The 20,171-nt window shown below is 36.6% G+C and overlaps 1 protein-coding gene and 1 pseudogene across 3 annotated transcripts in view; both read left to right on the top strand.

Annotated features, from left to right (window-relative positions):
* Window positions 1-2,270: 2,270 nt before the first annotated feature.
* On the top strand, window positions 2,271-16,153 carry LOC149811906 (receptor-like protein kinase THESEUS 1; annotated as a pseudogene).
* LOC149811905 (increased DNA methylation 2-like) overlaps window positions 14,185-20,171 on the top strand; it is a 28,401-nt gene continuing 22,414 nt past the window's right edge. The window contains exons 1-3 of one of the 3 annotated variants that reach the window (XM_089992731.1): window positions 14,185-14,370; window positions 18,190-18,602; window positions 18,690-19,192. In XM_089992731.1, coding sequence (XP_089848857.1) covers window positions 18,226-18,602; window positions 18,690-19,192 — 880 coding nt within the window. In that variant the 5' untranslated portion in view covers window positions 14,185-14,370; window positions 18,190-18,225. Of the gene's footprint in view, window positions 14,371-18,184; window positions 19,193-20,171 lie in introns of all 3 variants that reach the window. The other 2 variants (XM_089992729.1, XM_089992730.1) reach the window with 2 other exon arrangements.

The following is a 20,171-nucleotide window of genomic DNA, read 5'->3' as shown; positions in this document are numbered from 1 at the left end:
GTGCCATTTGTGTAAACCATAGTTATTTTGAAAAATATGCATATGCATCATATATCAGATATTGAAATTTGCAGAAATTAAACTATATCAATGCAACCCTATTCTATGCAGGAAATGTAAATCTTATTCCAAATTATTACATCTGATATTACATTAAATTGAATAAAGGAAAAAAATAAAATAACTAAATCTTCTTCTTGAATGTCCCTGCAAAACTATAAAACAAGTTAGCACAGAAATGTAGGTTTGTTTGGATTTATCCAAAAATATTGGTAATTATCGGATATTATTCAGATATAAACCCTAATTCATACCCCTTTTGATATAAGCATGAGAAATAAGTAATTGAACTTGAAAACAAACTTGGAAATTTGAAATTGAGGTTAAAATGACCAAAATACCCCTAATGACCTTGAAATCAGGGTTTTCTGAGAGAATTTTTGTAAAATTTGAAAATTTGAAAATCAAATGAAATAAAATTAAACACAATATGATGCAATATGATGATATGCATGAAAATTTAGAGAATTAAAGATTGGAATTTCGAAATTGAGGTCAAAATAACCAAAATGCTTCTGATAACAAGACTATGGCCTTGAAACCAGGGTTTTCTAAAATAAATTTTATAAAAATATGAAATGCAAATGAGATTGAAATTAACTCTAAGATGACATGATATGCTTATTCACATGATAAAAACTCTAAAATGGCAAAAATATCACCAAATATCAAATCTAACTTGATTTTTGCTTAATTTTCGCCTCTGAATTTAAAAGTAAACTAAAGCATAAGGTAAATGAACTTGGATTTGATCAAAATTTAACATGAACACCTAGATTAACCTTAAAAACAGAATAGAGCTCAAAAATATATTTTTTGATATTTTTTTAATATGGAAAACTGGCTAGAAATCCTAAAAATCAAGATTTTGCCAAAAATGCTAATTCTAAATTGGATTTTGGATACTAAAATTCCATAAAAATTTTCCAAATTTTATGGGGTGACAAAGGACAGTTAGGCAAAGGTTTTTTCCTTTTATAGATTATGGTTTTGACCTATGGTCGGAACTTGACAGCTCCGACAAGTCAGATCGGAATTCGGCGACTCTAGGATTTAGGGCAGACTGATAGGTTTCGGGAAAAATTATGGAAAAAATAGAAGACAGTGGAGTAAATGAATGAAATTCTGGAAAAATATTCCTGACAAACAGAGGAAGATTTCCTCTTTTTACGGTTTTAGGATTCAATTACGGTTGGGAGAGAGCGGAGGATTATCAAAGATCTAGATCTCTGAAATTCTCAGACATTGAAATTTGAGAGACAGAGAAGGTAATTTCGGAAAAAATACCTAGGTGCTCCTAAAATTCTCAAAATTTGGAGAATGATAGAGGGAACAGTGAGGAACAACTTCTCTGTTGGAAGTTTTGACATCTAACCTACAGGTTGAAGCATCACAGCAGGTTAAGGTTGATCTAGACCCTAACAAGGAAAATTTGAGATTTTTACAGGTGTCGGGAAAACTTGATTTTTATCATAAACTAAACCTTATTGGAAAAATCTAAAAAAAAAATGCTGAAAAACAATAGATTCTAGTAGGGATTCACTGTATTTTTTTTAGGAGAATTTGGATCGTCCATCTGGGAGATCTCAGATGTTTTTGTCTGCTAAAACAAAACCTAGAATTTTCAGAAGGGTGAAACCCCAGTATGGGATCCGATTTGTTTAGAGGAGTTCCGAAAGTCAAATGATTTCAGCTTTTTGGCAGGATATCATAGGCAACTAGAGCATTCATAACCATTTTTTTTTTAGGATTTATTGATAAAGAAAATTGCATGAAATAATGATAGAACTGCGCATGGATTAAAAAGCTATGAATATCAATAAGAGCTAAAACTAAATGAACAAAACGATTATAAATCTATGAAACAAACTAAATGCAGAGCCTATAAATACAAAAACCTATATGATAATGATGAGAAACAATGAAATCATCAACGAGGTATGTTTAAATTTTATGTTGGCTATTGGTGAGAAAGGATCTGATCCATAGATCAGACAGATCCTTTTCCTCAATGTAGCCTCATAGCATAAGACAACCAAACATTAACCTATGGATTTAGCAAAAAAAATAGGGATAAAAGGATGCCTTACCTTGGGATCTTGATGCACGGTTGGAGATGTTGTTGCAACTTGCTGGGAGTTGAAGAAGATTGAAGATGATGGCTGCTTTGAAGGTGGCGATGCGGTTGCACTATTCGGGGTGCTAAACTGATGGAGGAGGCTGCTGCAACAAAGGGGGTTGAAGGCTGGAGCTTGCTGTGTGGTATGGTGTTGCTTCCTTGCTGCTGGAACCGTGGGAGAGCTGCTACAAGGTGGCTGGAACAAGGCTGCAAGTGGGTGCTTCAACTCACTATGGTGGAGGTGGTTGTAGGGGAGCTCAAGCAATGACAACCATGGCTGCTGAGGAGAGGACTTGAGGGTGTAGCAAAGAGAGAGAGAGAGAGAGGGAGAGAGAGAGAGAGAGGTGGGTTCACGTATGGGTGTCTTCTTTTTGTCATAACTTAGGGGGAAAAAAAAGCCTGAGTTTTTAATGAGAAGGGGTTAATGGGAGATAAGAGGTGGAGAGAATCCACCGTATGGTGCTTGGATGGGAGAATAGGAAAGAGACTGGGGTCTTATGGTGGCTGGACCATAGGGAAGGGAAAGAAAGAAAGGAGGGAAAGAAGGAAGGAAAGAAAAGGAAGAGAAGAAGGAAAGAAAGAAGGAAGGAAAGAAAAGGAAGAGAAGAAGGAAAGAAAGAAGGAAGAAAGAAAAAGAAAGAAGAAGGAGAAGAGAAAGGAGGAAGGCCTTAAAGTGGTGATACGTGAATGACAAAGAGGGAAAGAAAAGAAAGAAAAAGAAAGAAAGAAAAAAGAAAGAAAAAGAAAGAAAGGAAGAAGAAAAGAAGGAAAAAAAGAAAGGAGAAGAAAGAAGAAAGGAAAGAAAGAAAGAAAGAGAAGAAAGAAAGAAAAGGAAAGAAGGAGAGAGGGGGCTGGAGGCTCCGTCGACCACCTTGGTGGGTCCCACCTCCTTTCATAAAAAATAGGAATTAAAATAAAACAAAATGAAAGAAAATATAGAAAAGAGATATATATATATATATTTTATTTTAAAATAAAAATGTAGATGTAAATGAATGAGCCATTTCAGAGTGGGTTCACTTTCCAAATTTGAAATTCATTTTGAGGACCATAGGAGTAGAATAGTCTTTTTAGAAAAATTTTGAACGAAATGAGCTATTTTTGGTTGTTTTTTAAACGAGCTCAAAATTTGAAGTTTCATACCTCGTTGCGAAGCAAATCCAGTTTAGAATTTGAAAATTTGAGTTTGAAAGAAATCCAGATTGTTTTTCTCGAGAAAATATTTCCAAATTTAGAATCTTGGGGGTAAAAATGTCAATTTTGGAAACCCAGGGTTTAAGATTGATTTCTTAAAACTTTTAAAACTCAATCTGAATTGAAATTTATAAAACTGGAGTTCTGGACTTCGAAAATGAAATGAAATGCGATGAAATGTTATGAAATGCTGAGAAATGATATGAAATGACATGAAATGCTATGCGAAATGCAGACCCTGAATGAAGAATTTTGGATATTGGACTTTGACTGACACCTATACCAGTTTAAAAGTGTTAAAATTGATAAAATTTGCAAAATGGTTCAAGAAATGGTTTTTGGGCTTTACTGGGCGAGTGTGACACTGAAAATTGGGGTATGAGCTGGATTAAACTAAAATGAACTAGATTGAGCTGGGTTCTAGGGTTTCAGAACTCAAATAAACTGACAAGACACTGACTCAACTGAACTCCCAGACTGAATTGTCAAGAAAAGCTGCTATTTTTAGAGAAATGGTCACTGGAGTGAAGTGAATTACAAACTAGAGTTGGGTTTGAGCTAAAACAAAGGTCATTAATACTGAAATGAACTAAAATTGAAGCTCGAACACTAGCTCAACTAGCTGGACTCAGCTCAATTTCAGCTGAAAGAGCTGAAATAGGCTAAAACGGGCTCCAGATACTTGTAAATGTTTTTGAACTGAAACTAGAGCACTTGAACTCCTGGTGAACTTAAGCTAGACTCAGAAGAATAAGATTGATTATGAATAGACTCAGAGACAATTGACTTGGATTTAAGTGAGAAATGAGCTCATTCCTGGAGAAATGATCCCATTTTAGCAGGAATGGCTAGAAATGGAAATGGTTTGTTCATTGTGAGCTCAGATGAGCTTGAAATGACTGATATTCTAACTGTTCTAAACTGACCAATGAGCTTGGTTGACTCTGACTGACTGGGGTCCGGGATGAATTAGGGGTAAAATGGTAATTTTCCTAATGAAAGTGGGTAAAATGGTAATTTTCTGACACAAATTTGGGGTTTGACTCCTACACCAACCTAGCAGGGTTGGCACTGCACAAGGGAGATTGTCTGAGAATGGATGAGGAAAATTTGGGGTGTTTACAGGTTCTTGGGACATCTAGGGGGCGTTTGAATCCCCGTCTATAGGATGCACTAAGCGAGGGCACCATGTGCATCGATGCTCTCATGCAAATGTGGGATGCATGGATGCTGATGTGGCGCAGAAACAATGTCGTCGATGATCCCTACCACTCTCGAAAGAGTGGCAGACTGACAGGAACAAACAATAAAAATGCCATTTTTAATGATGTGTGGACAACACATGTTAGAACATTAGCCGACAGTACATGATAGGACGTGATGTCCTGTCCAGTGTTGTTCACGGTTCAAACGGTCCCTTAGGGTATGTTTGATGCACTGTTCTTAGCGTGATTCAGACAAAAATCACACTGGAAATGATGATTTTCAACAAACATTGGACGTGGCAGACGACATTCCGTGCATCCACCGCGTCCATATTAGTACGTAATTTTCGATCCACCTCCCCCCTGTTATAAAATGAACAGGAATGGAGGGGACAAAAAAAATGTATCGACGGGCGTGCCGCGCCCATCAATGCGTCTCTCTCTGTGAAAAATAGCTTAGCCCATCATCCCCCTCTTCTTCGTTTCCCTAATTTTGATCCTTCCCTCTGAAATTTTGTCGGAATCCAACATTGATGCCGACCTCCTCGCGTTGCAGCAACGGTCCAACCCGTCGATCGGATTTCTGTTCAACCCATTGATGCCTTAAAAAGCTTGCAGTTGCCCACCTTCTCACTCGCTCTTTTTTCTCATCTCTCTCTCTCTCTCTCTCTCTCTCTCTCTCTCTCTCTCTCTCTCTCTCTCTCTCTCTCATCGAGAAGGGTTCCTCTCGTCTCTCTCCTCACTCTTGTGTCTCTCATCGAGAGGGAATCGATTCCTCCATACTAGTATATTGGTTGCCTGACGTTGAACTCTCATGGTGCCTCGTCGGAGAACCCTCACCTCTCCTTTGTTAGTCGCCACCGTTGCCGCTACTGCCTCAGGCTCACTGTGAGTCGTTGGACCCTAATCACTGGTCCCCATTTGCTAGAGTCTCCTGCTTGCCAGAGACCCCAAACTCGCCTGACCCAGCCCTCCAGAGACCCCATTCACTGGAGTCTCTTTCTCGCTCGCCAGAGTCCCCCACTCTCCCAATGTTGCCTGACCCATCCTGCCAAAGACCCCATTTATGTTTTTTCATTTTTTTCCCCTGTTCCTTCTCTCTTTAATGTCAAATGCGAGATCATTATCTAGATTGAGAAATTATGTTAAAAAAATTTCCTCTCCTTTCAGTTTTTCTCCACTTTGTTTTTGTGTTTTCTTTAAAGTTTGTTTCATCATTCATGGTTTGTATGATGTTTTGGTTGAGAATTTGTGGGGTGTTTGATGTTGGTTTTGATCATGGATTTTGGTTGTTGAATTTTGTGTTTTGGTGGTTGGATGTATGTGTGTAGCAGTGTAGAAGCTTGGTGGTTGGATGTATGTGTAGTTAGGAATTGTGATTTATTTTTTCTTTCTCTTTTCTTTTTGGGGGTTCTTCATTTTTTATGTTGTTGTCTTTTAAGCTTATGCAAAACTGCTATCTATGACCCTGGAAGAAGCACAACACATAAAAGTTTTGCCTCATTATGAGAAACAAAGTTGTGGTATGATTATATTTCTGTAGAACAAGCATGTAAAATATTACAAAATAGATCTTTAGAAATTTGAGTGAGTTTGCTTCAGGATTTTGAGTTAACATAGCCTATATATTATGTGAGTGGACTTCTTCTTCATGATTGCAGTTGTCTAATACAAACATAAATTCATTAGTTTGTTGGTAAATGATCCCTCTAACGTTCAGTTTACAACACAAAAAGAAAGTTTAATCTTCTTCCACTGTAACTTATCATTTGATGTATATCTTTGGTAATACAATTGATTATTGGCTTTTATAAACACCCGTTGTCTGATATAATATTTCTAGTTGTACTTATCTAATATGGTGATTAACCATGTTTTGCTTAGTTGGCAACCAATTCATGATCTGTTTCCTGCTATTTTTTAAGTTCTCAATGCGACTAGTATATTAAAGGATTCATTATATGAATAAAAAAAGAGTATTTGTGTGGCACAGGTTAATGTTGTATGGTTAATTCAATATATATTGTATCCATTTTTTTGTGTTGATTATGAAACCAGGATAAAAACCATGAAAGCACAAATATGATTGAAGACAAAGTTTTTTTTTGTAAAGTCTTCTTTGTTGATCGTAAGCATTTTTAAGTATGGTGGATTGGTAGAGCTCTCAATCTTTTTTTTTTCTTTTTCAATAATTCTTCTAAGATTTTGATTCATATTTGCAGTTAGTTGATGGTTGAGGTTTATCAAATTTTAGTCATGGTTGTGATCCACTTGCAAATCAACCACTCTATTAGTAAATTTGTCGAGGATAAACCAACTTAAGTGGAAATCATACCATGGATCATTTTCATAAATCTACATTATAAATTTAGTGTTTGGGGAATAATTGATCAGGCGGGTGGAGGTACTTGCAGGATAGTCTCTCATCCAATTATGTTCAGTGGTGCCGTGAGCCCATTGCATGGCACAAGGTTATTGACTTCCCATAGTTGTGATATTGAAAAAAATGCAGCAAGCATGTTGCCTGCTTTTCCAAATCTTATGTATTCATCATCAAATGTTAAGGAAGTAGGCATGCATACTTTTAAAAGCAGTGAATCCAATTAGAGATCTATATTCGAGGCAAATGTCAAATTCAAGATCCATATTTTGGGCAAAAATCCAATTTGAGATCCATATTTGAGGCAAAAATCCAATTTGAGATCCATATTCAAAGAAAAAACCCATATTTTGGGGCAAAAATCTTATTCAAAATTCATATTTGGGGCAAAAATCCAATTCCAAATTCATATTTTGAGCAAAAATTTAAGATTTTAGATATAATTTTGTAATTGGATCCATATCCGGGCAAAAAACATAATAAATTTGTTAAAAAATGTAAAATAGTGAATGGATCGGGTTATACGATCCAAAACAAAGTAATTGAACCCATTATCCTTGACTATTCAAGTTGTCTGCACGTCATCATCAAACAACAGATATTTGGGACATAGCATTTGAGTACGGTCCAAACAAACGTTGGACTTGGAACAGTTGTTACAGAACGAACAAAACCAATGTTCTGTTCCATTCTTTTTGTTCATTTCGTCCAACCCTGGACAAGCCATCAAACATATCTAAGGGTACGTTTGATGCACCGTTCCTCAGTGTGATTTGAACGAAAATCATGTTGGGAACAACGATTTTCAACAAACATTGGACACGACGGATGGCATTTCATGCGTCCGTCATGTTCAATATATACCGTAATTGTTGATCCACCTCCCCTCTCTGTTACAAAAAGAACAGGAACAGAGGGAACCAAAAAAGAAATTTGTGCATCGACGAGCACACTAGAAACTTCTCTCCTCGTTTGCGCTTCTTCCTCTTCTTCTCACAATTCTTCTTCTGCAAGCTTTGACTCCAACCCTAGTGTCGTCGGATCTGTCTTGTTTCTCGGAGTTTGGTTCCTCGTCGGTGGAAAAATCTTCGACGAAATGCAGCTGGGTTGGTTGCCGGAGAGATCAGTGCATCTTTGGTCCTCAGAGAGATCAACGAAATGCGACTGAGCAGGTCTTTGTTGGTTCCCCTTTTAGTGGTATGTCCAATTTGGCTCTGGAGACTATTGATGATGCATTAAATACACGTATTCTTAATATATCTTCACTGCATAAATGCATCATCTATAGGTTTAGAACCCACACTTAGGTGCATATTGATGTTATGGAGCTACGGTTCAAAATTCATCCGAATCAGACTTAAAACGAAGAAGTTATTGCATTTACAGTGTAACGGGTCAAACCGCGGAGTAAAATTGGACAATTTGGATCCAAACGCCCATCTGGGTTAAAACACATATAGATCCACTCCAGCCCAGCCATTCATGTTTTTCTAAAAGGTTTTCTAAAAACCCCCCATCAAAAGAGGCGCCCAATAAAAGTTTTTATTTTAATTCCTTTTCTGGAAAACCCAGAAAAGAGCCCAACCATTTAAATAGAACATGACGCCCCACATGGGGGCTGTATTTGCTTAGGTTTTTGTGCCCTAGGGGCACGACTCTTGCTCCAGCCACCTTACTCCCCAGCCATCATTCATCCACTCTTCTTCAACATCCACGATCGGCCATGGAGTCCATGCCAAATCAAATGAAGATGACAACCCTTCTTCTCTCATTTCTCTCCTTTCAGATCTGCCTTCTCTTCTCACCCTACTGAAACTAATCATCAAGGTTGTCTTTTTACTGGTTGCAGCTGCAGATGGAGTGAACCAGTCGTGGTAGGGGTGTCGTCTGCCCCTCCATAGCAAGCCATCCCTACCCCCGATGGCTCTCTTCTTCATTAAAGCACGCCACCTTCGGGAAACTTCATCCAGCCCGTTTCCCTGCAAATGGCAGCAAAGCGATGTTAGACAGCATCACCGAGGTTCCTTGTGACGCGAAACCATGGCAAAGTCCGCTCTTTCCACCCCTCTACTCGTCAGATCGCCCTTGAGGTATGATCTTCTCATCCCTTTCTTCTAGTTAGAACCCAGTTTGTGCGTGTGGTTTTGCGACTGTGTGTTGTTTTATTTGTTGTGTGTTATGCGTTTTTTATTTTTTGAGCCTTAGTTTAGGTGTGTGTGTGTGCAGAAACCAGCACATTAGGATCTAGATATTGTTTAATTGTTTTAGGCGTTTTCAGATTTTGAGAAAATTAAAAGTCGAGTTTCTGTTTTTCTGATTTTTATGTGTGCAGTCCAGCCGGCTGTAGTGTTTATGTTATAAAAAGTATTTTGATAAATCAGTCTAAGTGTTTGAATTGTTGTGTAGAGTTAAGTAACTTTAATACTGCATTAGGTTTAGTCGATAGATGAATTGTTGTTTTGTTTTTAGCTTAGTCGATTGTAATGCAAATGCCTAGAATGTGTTTTCAGTGTTTATTTAATTTACAACATGTTAGTTAGATTAATGTTTGTGTTTCATGTTTTAAAATTTCAGTTATGAATGTGTGTTATTGTAGTTTAGATTAGATTCTTGGTTGTCGTCATAGTGTAATTCAAATGTGGTTCTAATTGATTTTGTTTGGTAAATTAACATAGTGTCTTGTTTAATTCTTGTTTTGTGTAAATTTCATAGGTAATAGCATGTTGAATTAATATTTGGTGCAATTTAGAATAGATGTAGCCATAAATTATGTTTAAAGTGTCTAGATGTAATGTAGGTGTATTAGTGTAAAACGTTTTCTTTGGATTTTCGTTTAGGTTAGCTTTGAATTATGTGTTACTTGTCAAGAATTGAATTAGATAATTTAGGAAGAGTTACATGTTTTAGGTAATTAGTGTAGTGTCTAGGTTCATTGTATTTCATTTAGTCATGTTAGAGTCAATTTGCTAATGTCGTTTTGGTATAGTAGTTAAAATAGCTAATATTTCCAATTCGTGTTTTGCATAATAGTATACTCTTTGTATTATTTTTGTATAGGTTAATTTAGTTAGGTTAGGGATAGATTATATTAGTTGATTGAATGGTTTATGTATTTTGGATAAGGGGCAATTGGGGCATAGTGGTTAGAAAATGATTTTTGTAAGGATGCTAACCCTCCAAATTCGTGGGATGCAGTTAAGGAAAGCCTTAATGACTTTTATCCAGCCAAGATATAAAGAGTTCTTTCCTTTACACGTTTGGAAACAATTATTAAATTCAAATCTATTAATAAAATCGTGTTTTGGGAAAGGTTTTCAAAAAGGATCTCTTGTTTTGAATGCAACACCTAAAAACGTGTGGGGTTCATTAGCTGGACGATTTTTGAAGTTATGCCCTTTCCAATTGAGCTATTAAGGTAAGACATGGTAGAGGTGGTCCTTTCCAATTTCGTAATTGAGCATTGATAAGCCCTTCTCCTAATTTCCTATTCTGACATAACCTAGATAGAATATTATTAATTGAGTATTTATTGATTAGGATTAGACTGTCAAAATCGTGTTTTTCTAAATTAGTTAAGTGTGTTGTCTTCTTTTAATATTAGCTTGTATACTATTTAGTTGTCTAATGTAGATAGATTATGTTTTAGTTGTAATTATTTCAACATCGAGTTTTAGTGAATAGTCTTTGTTTAGTAGGTTTTCATTTTAGTTAATTAGCAACCTTAGTCAACCTAACCCTAGGTAGTTAACCGGCCCCTAGCTAACCCTAGTTAGTTATTAACCCTGGTTAAACTAACATTAGGTTAATATCGTGTGCAACTAGGCTTTAGAGTACTCATAGAATACTTAGTTAGTTGCTTGATTAGTCTATATTAGGTAGAGTATATTAGAAACATTCATATGGATATTTTAATTAGAATGATATTTTAGTTTAGGATAGTGGTTATGTACCAAGTAGATTTTAAAATTAATCATTGAGTAATTAGTTAAGTAGTTAGATTCTAACCCTCTCTTAGGTGTAGTTGTATATTTAACTCTAGTTTAGAAGTCAGTAATGTAGATAATGTAGTTATTCTTGCAAAGTAAATTACATTAGTTAAAAATAGTGTTTTGCTTTTATTAGATTTTGTAGTCTTTGTTTAGTTGTTTGCATGAATGGTTAATTAAGTTAATTGCATGTACTTTATGTAGTTTAACAGTAGCTTAGAGTAGTTTAGGACTCTTTTTGTGTGTACTTTAAAGTAAAAGTGAAATTAGTTGATTTGCATGAATGAATAGTGCACTGATTCTCAAATCTGATTTTTACCCTATCATGCACTCGTCATTTTATGTAAATGTTTTTGTAGTTTTCTAAAAATTCTTATTTTATTCTCTCTATCTATGTGTTCACTGTCAGCAGACCAAAAATCAACTCATTTCGAGTTGATTTGGTCTGACTTTTAAGCGTTTTCCAAAAAGAGTTTTTTCGGGTTTTTTAGTTTCGGGTCCTGCGATTTCCAGATTTTCCCTGAAATTTGAAATGCTTATATCTGGTGTTACAAATGAATTTTTTAAATCCGTAAAATCTGTCAGATTCTTGGATCTGTCAGAAATAGAACAGAAGTGATTTCGTGAAATTTGGAATTCATTTGCCCCTTCAAATCATTTGTTTGCGAAAAGCTATCAGAATCCACTTTTGCACTGTTTAGGGACAAAACAATCATTTAGCTAATTATTTGATTAAACGTAGTTTTTAGTATTTTCTAGCATGTAGTTAGTGAATTAACTGTAGTTATACTAATTAGGATTGTTTGTTTAGTTAGTTTAGTTAGAACTTGTAGGTTTGGTTTTCTGTATTTATTTAATTGTAGTTTAATTTCTTTATTAGTTTAGAAGTAATCGTAGCTTGTAATTTAGATTTAATTGTGAATTGTACTAACTTTTTCTTTTCAATGTTGTAGGTTGATAAGTTAGAAACAGATTTACAGGTGTATTTCCAATGCGAAGTGCAGATGCACATGTGGTAAAAAGACAGATTTACCCCTGGCAATTTGGAGAAGACTTAGATACCTGCTTTTGTTCATTTTCATGTTTTTAGATTGTTAGTTAGTTAGAATTGTAATAATAACATAGTTGTAAAACTCTATGATATTAATAATTGCTATTTTAGAATTAATTCAGAATATATCCTGTTCCTTGTGGATTTGACCCATACTCGCCACTTCTGTGGAAAGTCGGTTTTTATTATCTTTGGTTGACGATTTTCCAAATGTTTTTATTGAAATTATCTTTTAAAAATATCATTTACAAAAAGTCAAACCAACTGTATACAGGCTCAATGTGGGAGGTCCTAAGATCACTCCAATCAATGATACATTAGGAAGAACTTGGGAGAATTTTAGGGTTTACCTGTTCTCTAACAACTCCGTGACGGTTGCATATGTGGATCCATCCTCCATTAACAACGGAACGATGGTCACCAAGGAGATCGTGCTTAATTGGGTATATGCCACTGCTGAAGCAATGACAGATGCAGATGTTTTAAATGTCAACTACAACATCACATGGTCTTTCCCCGTTGATCCAAGCTTACTTCACTTATGTGATATCATTAGCGATGCTTTGAATGAGCTCATCTTCAATGTGTATGTTAATTTTGATTATGGGGCAACTGATCTTGATCCCTCCAAGAAGACCAATATGTTGAGAAGACCATATTATGCAGATTTTGTTTCCAATACCTCTCCTGGATCAACTTGTATAAATGTGAGCATTGGCCCTGATTCGACTGTTTTGGATAATGCCAATGCCACTCTCAATGGTTTAGAGATCATGAAGATCAACAATGATGCTGGGAGTTTGGATGGCCTGCTTTCTGTCCGAGACATTTATTCTGGTTCACAACCGAAGAAGATGATGTTGATAGGGATGGCAATGGACCGGGGCGGGGGACAAGGTCTCCACCCCCGCCCCGTCTCAAGATTAGAACCTCCATCCTCGCCTCCATCCCCACACGGGGATGAATTTTAACCTCCACCCCCGCCTTCATCCCCGTTTCATGTCCTCCATCCCCGGTTTAAACGAGAATGAGGTGGGCGGGGCCATGTTTCCCCGTAGTCTATTGCCATCCTTTAGAAGGACTAGAGATGGGATGGGGCGGGGCAGGGAAAAGTGTAAGTCCATCCCCGAACGGGAATGGATTTTAACCTTCATCCCCGCCTCCATCCCCGTTTCATACACTTCATCCCCAGTCCAAATGGGGTGAGGCGGGGCAGGGCCCCACTTTCCCCCGTCCACTACCATCCCTAGATGTTGACAATCGTTCTTGGAGTGATTGTGGGCAGCTTGGCGACAATTCTGCTCATAGCTTTGTATTACTGTTGCTTTGTTTTTCTAAGATCGAAAAGGTGACACCATGCTCATTCATGACTGCCATTGCCATTATATGGAAATTCACACACCATGAGCAAAGTTTCAACTACTTTTCATAATACCGGAATTGCCAGCTTCATCTCTTTGGCAAATTCAAACTTGGAGCGGTTATTCACCTTCCAAGAGATATTGGATGTGACCAACAAGTTTGATGAGGGTCTGCTTCTCGGTGTAGGTGGCTTTGGCAAAGTTTATAAGGGAATGATTAACGATGGCACCAACGTTGCTATTAAAAGAGGAACTCCAATATCGGAGCAAGGTCTCACTGAGTTTCAGACCGAAATTTAGATGTTGTCCAAGCTTCGACATCGTCATTTGGTTTCTTTGATTGGCTATTGCGATAATCTCTCTGGAGAGATTGAGATTCATATTCAGGGCAAAATTCCAATTCTAAATCCATATTCAGGGCAAAAATTCATGATTTTAGATATAATTGCGTAATTGGATCCATATTTGGGCAAAAAACCATAATAAACTTGTTAAAACATGTAAAATAGTGAACGGATCCAAAATGAAGTAATTTGACCCATTACCCATGACTGTCCAAGTTATCCGTACATTGTCATCAAACAACGGACATTTGGAACATAACATTTGAGTACGATCCAAACAAACGTTGGACTTAAAACAGTTGTTACAAAACGAACAAAACCAATATTCTGTTCAGTTCTTTTTGTTCATTTTGTCCAAACCTGGACAAGCAATCAAACATGCCTTTATTCCGCGTATCCCAAAACCTGGTTATCTGGCTTATTTGGCTCACGCTCGAAGCGGGTTTCACGAAACCCCGATTCTAGGAAAACCTGGGCTTTCAACCCAGTTTGAAACCGGCACACCCTCTTGGACAAAACCCTCGTCTCTCTCTCTCTCTCTCTCTCTCTCTCTCTCTCTCTCTCCGGCGACTCCACCTGCCCAACGCTCTCTGCACGCTGCACTCCGGCGGCATTCGCCGTCCGGCAGGTGACACCAGCGGTGGTCTCTCTCTTGGGTGTACTCGTTGAGGTCATCTCTCTCTCTCTCTCTGCCCCCAAACTCTACCGGATTGCGTCCGGCGGTCCGGCGGATTCTCCGACCCACGCTCCTGGTCGTGGCTGGGTCTTCTTCTTTCCACCTCTTTTTTTTTTTCAATATTCTATGAATGAATACTTGATACGGTTTTGATTTTAGTTTTTTTTTCAGTTAGCATAATGTATGATGCTTGTTAGGGATTACGTTTTTTATTTACTTTTCTTAAATAGCATGAATGCTTAATTAGGGTTTTAGGGTTATTTCTCATTAATGTAATTTATGCTTGTAAGGGAGGAACCTATTTTGGCTGAGTGCTTCCGATAACTATGGTAGAGAATTTATTTTTGATAAAGGCATTGAACTTGCAAAAAAGATATAAAACACTTCAAATTTTCATAGAAATATATCTACATCAATGGGAATAATCACCAATAAATGTGGCATCATCTGCTACACAAAAATGTGAGTCTCTATGTTAGAACCCATACATTGAGAATGAAAAATTTAAAATAATTTCATAACTCTTTGTATGCTGCAAATGGTAACAAGTGATTTACAAATTTGACAACTCGGGAATCTCTAGAGACAAGATTCTCAAGAAACCAGCGGCCATAATGTTCAAAGCGGAAATGCCAGATGCCAAACTTAGCACATCAAGCCATCAAGGCCACACCCAATAGCATCAAATATATGTGCAATGAACTAGAACTAAGCTTTGAATCTGATTCTGATGTGGATACTTCACTTAATTCTCCTTCAGCTAACATTCTGTTTGTGTGAAGATCCTTTGCATAAATAGCAAAAGGAGTAAATGAGACTTAAGCAAGATCCATGATCTCTTTGGTTTGGCATTATCGCTTATCATTTTCCTCCAAAATAGTTACCTTGTCCACATCCTCGTGAGGATGAAGATCCTAGGATAGCAGCTAAAACATTATCTGTATCTTTTGAAGTCTAGCTGGTTCCTCTTGATGGGTTATGCAAACTTATCTCATATTCCAGTTGTTAAAGTCCTGTTGTCCTTTAAAGAAGGTAACATCGACAATCATTGGAATATAGTGCTTAAAACTTGATATTCTGGCCCTAAACCATTCAAGATCTTATCCCTTTTTTGATACTTCATGTTCCATCATAGCCAATCGATCAATGATGGTTTACATTTTGTATAAAAAATTACTCCTATCCTATATCAACATTGAACTTTTTCTTGTGTTATCTTTTTCAAATGTATAGCTATGGATTCTGAAAATTGTGAATAATTTTACGCTAAGTATGCCTGTAATTCCATTGCAGTGCATTCATGAATAATACCAATCAATACTTCTTGTAAATATAGAAGTAATATAGTCAACTGCCACCATCATCATCATATTAACTTTCATTTTCCTTGTCATTATTATCCTCTCTTTCTCTCTCCTTCTACTACCGTTATTTTTCTCTTCTATTGAACTTTTACCTTCGTTGACCACCTCCAACATCATAACAACCATTACTATACTGCCATCATGGACATGATCATAATCATTCTTATGACCATCATCATCACTATGCCTCAACTCTGCAACATGTTACTGTTCTTATCATCATCCCACCATCCACATTACCATAATCATCATATGCTACAACCACCGAGTTACTCTTATCCAGGAGCTATATTTAAAGAAACAATTTTTCCAAAATTGTGTTTAGGTGCTCAGAAGGATGGTTTGAGCATTCAGTTCTAATTGATATTCCGTGCAAGATTGAATCTGGAACGAGTGCTAAAGTTGTTGGTTAAGGTTTAGATGTAAAACTACAAGCTCTTTTTTAAGTGTTGCCATACTATTTGTTTTTGTCGTCATCTACATAAATATGTTTGATGGTTTCATCTCAAGATTTTTGTTAAAATTCTGGCCATCTTACATGAAAACTGCACATTTTAAAAATGTTTTCTTATTACACCTTGATAACATATCCAATTTTTCACTGTTTCTGCTGGTGTTTTAAGGTTTGTGTCTCAATGTCTCATGATTCATTTCTAATTGATATTCCGTGCAAGATTGAATCTGGAATGAGTGCTGAAGTTGTTGGTTAAGGTTTAGATGCAAAACTACAAGCTCTTTTTTAAGTGTTGCCATACTATGTTGTTTTCGTCGTCATCTACATATATATGTTTGATGGTTTCATCTCGAGATTTTTGTAAAAATTCTGGCCCTTTGTCTTACGTGAAAACTGCACATTTTAAAAATGTTTTCTTATTACACCTTGATAACATATCCAATTTTTCACTGTTTCTGCTCGTGTTTTAAGGTTTGTGTCTCAATGTCTCATGATTCATTTCTAATTGATATTCCGTGCAAGATTGAATCTGGAATGAGTGCTGAAGTTGTTGGTTAAGGTTTAGATGCAAAACTACAAGCTCTTTTTTAAGTGTTGCCATACTATGTTGTTTTCGTCGTCATCTACATATATATGTTTGATGGTTTCGTCTCAAGATTTTTGTAAAAATTCTGGCCGTTTGTCTTACGTGAAAACTGCACATTTTAAAAATGTTTTCTTATTACACCTTGATAACATATCCATTTTTTCACTGTTTCTGCTCGTGTTTTAAGGTTTGTGTCTCAATGTCTCATGATTCATTTCTAATTGATATTCCGTGCAAGATTGAATCTGGAATGAGTGCTGAAGTTGTTGGTTAAGGTTTAGATGCAAAACTACAAGCTCTTTTTTAAGTGTTGCCATACTATGTTGTTTTCGTCGTCATCTACATATATATGTTTGATGGTTTCATCTCAAGATTTTTGTAAAAATTCTGGCCCTTTGTCTTACGTGAAAACTGCACATTTTAAAAATGTTTTCTTATTACACCTTGATAACATATCCATTTTTTCACTGTTTCTGCTCGTGTTTTAAGGTTTGTGTCTCAATGTCTCATGATTCATTTCTAATTGATATTCCGTGCAAGATTGAATCTGGAATGAGTGCTGAAGTTGTTGGTTAAGGTTTAGATGCAAAACTACAAGCTCTTTTTTAAGTGTTGCCATACTATGTTGTTTTCGTCGTCATCTACATATATATGTTTGATGGTTTCGTCTCAAGATTTTTGTAAAAATTCTGGCCCTTTGTCTTACGTGAAAACTGCACATTTTAAAAATGTTTTCTTATTACACCTTGATAACATATCCAATTTTTCACTGTTTCTGCTCGTGTTTTAAGGTTTGTGTCTCAATGTCTCATAATTCATTTCTAATTGATATTCCGTGCAAGATTGAATCTGGAATGAGTGCTGAAGTTGTTGGTTAAGGTTTAGATGCAAAACTACAAGCTCTTTTTTAAGTGTTGCCATACTATGTTGTTTTCGTCGTCATCTACATATATATGTTTGATGGTTTCATCTCAAGATTTTTGTAAAAATTCTGGCCCTTTGTCTTACGTGAAAACTGCACATTTTAAAAATGTTTTCTTATTACACCTTGATAACATATCCAATTTTTCACTGTTTCTGCTGGTGTTTTAAGGTTTGTGTCTCAATGTCTCATGATTCATTTCTAATTGATATTCTGTGCAAGATTGAATCTGGAATGAGTGCTGAAGTTGTTGGTTAAGGTTTAGATGCAAAACTACAAGCTCTTTTTTAAATGTTGCCATACTATGTTGTTTTCGTCGTCATCTACATATATATGTTTGATGGTTTCATCTCAAGATTTTTGTAAAAATTCTGGCCCTTTGTCTTACATGAAAACTGCACATTTTAAAAATGTTTTCTTATTACACCTTGATAACATATCCAAATTTTCACTGTTTCTGCTGGTGTTTTGAATTTTGGTAGTCCAGGAAGGTACAGAACTTTACCAGATCTAATCAAGCCACATGGATATTATTGAGAACCCTCAACCTTTAGTGGAAGCTTCAGTTAGTGATCAGCGTTTCTTGGTGAACTTCATAATGGGTACTTACCTTGGCCCAGATGTCAAAACTGATCTTCCAAGGCGGTCAGCCTTCCAGCGAATAGCTGAAGGCCTTCCTGTTTACTATTTGACTGATTTGGGAGCAGCTTTCCTTAAGCTTTCTGATGTGGAGTGCCTTTACTATTATGTTTTGCGCAATTCACATCCCAGTGCTGTCTTGAGATTGCATTCTCTGTACCAATATTTTAAAGGGCATCTTCCTCCACCAGTACTGGAAAGTCTTGATGATGACCGGCAGTTCACTACCTTGTTCCCTCCTGATCTTCACAAACAAGGAAGGTATAAAGGAAGTTTCAAGATTTTCAAGGGAATAGTTTTCTTTGATGATCCAGATACATCTTATATTAGTCCTTCTGATCTTCAAAGGTTTAAATGGTTAACGGGATTGGACGGTCTGAAGATTGATAGAGAAGAAGCACAACTTTATCGGCATGGCTATAGAACAGATAGGGATGATAGCCAACAAACGCCTAACTATGCAATGGTAATGGATACAACAAAAGATCTTCCAGATGGAAATGCTGCTGCTGCTGCTAGAAGGAGAATTTTTAACCAAAGAAGGCGTCTTAGAGTAGCATTGCAAATGCAGCTGCCACCGCCACCTCAGATTGATCTTCCTAATTTCGTTCCTGTTGAGCCCTTTATTGAGGAAAAGTTGCCAGTTCAATCTCCTCATCAGACCGGACCATCCATGCTGGTGCTATCTTCTTCACCTAGTGTGGAAAATTGGAACTTCAACTCATCTATCACTCTTACAGGAACAGCCAAGGAAGGGCAAGCTGGGCCACCTGTTGGACTTGTTGATATTGGCACAAGCAAAGATGCATATCTTTTTCGAATATCTCTCCCTGGTGTCAAGAAAGATGCACGTAAGCCCACCTTCTTTGAGTTTTTTTTTTTCTAGTAATTTTCAGTTAATGTTTCTCATTCACTTCTACAATAATTTTCTTGCTTCAGAGTTCTTTCCAGGTATATTATACTGGTTGTGTACATTCTACATATATATGGCTATGATTTTGTCTTCACATGATTGAAATCTATCCATGTATATGTTGAGTCAATGCTGCTAGTCTTTTATTCTTATTTTTTGGAGTAAATTGGTGCTGCTGCAGTCAGTTGAATTCTTTCCAAAATTCCACAAAAATATCAGTCAAGGGATATCTCTGTGAAAGTATCTTCAACAAGATACTTTAATCGATAACGCAATAACCTTGAGAATAAATGTGTGAACATACACACACCAAGAACACTTGGAACACTTGTGCACAACACACGGAATCACAAATGTGCAAATGCACTCATAAGATTCATAAACAACTAAAAAGTTGGGCTATAATCCCAAAACCCTTAAGAAAATACAAGAGGAGCTGCCCATATTTATAGGGCATTTAGGAGGCCTTGGGAGGGGCTCCACATAGTCGTTGGAGCCCCTCCAACGATCACAAATGTGACCGTTGGGGGGGTCCAACGACTAGTGGGTTGGGCCCCTCCCAATGCAAGTACAATGCATTAATTAAAGAAAAATAAAAATAAAAAAGAAAAAGGGGAAAAATACAAACCATATTCACGAAAATGAATGTGTAAAATACCTAAACTACCCTTAGCAATATATATATATTTTATATATATAATAGGTAGATACATATACATATATAATATATGTATCTTATATATATAAAATATATATACGAAATTACAAGATTGTTTTACATATTTTAACACCCCCCCTCAAACTTAGGGCAAGATGACCGATAGTTTGCCAAGAAGGAAGTTGAACCGCGGAGCGCACAAGGCTTTATTAAAGAAGTCTGCCAACTGATATTCGGACGTGACATAAGGAAGATCAAT

This window comes from Nuphar pumila, chromosome 17 (genome assembly GCF_984573655.1).
Source record: "Nuphar pumila chromosome 17, dmNupPumi1.hap1.1, whole genome shotgun sequence".
NCBI lineage: Eukaryota > Viridiplantae > Streptophyta > Magnoliopsida > Nymphaeales > Nymphaeaceae > Nuphar > Nuphar pumila.
The sequence above is the reverse complement of the archived record's forward strand: the minus strand, read 5'-3'. Positions and strand labels throughout refer to the sequence as shown.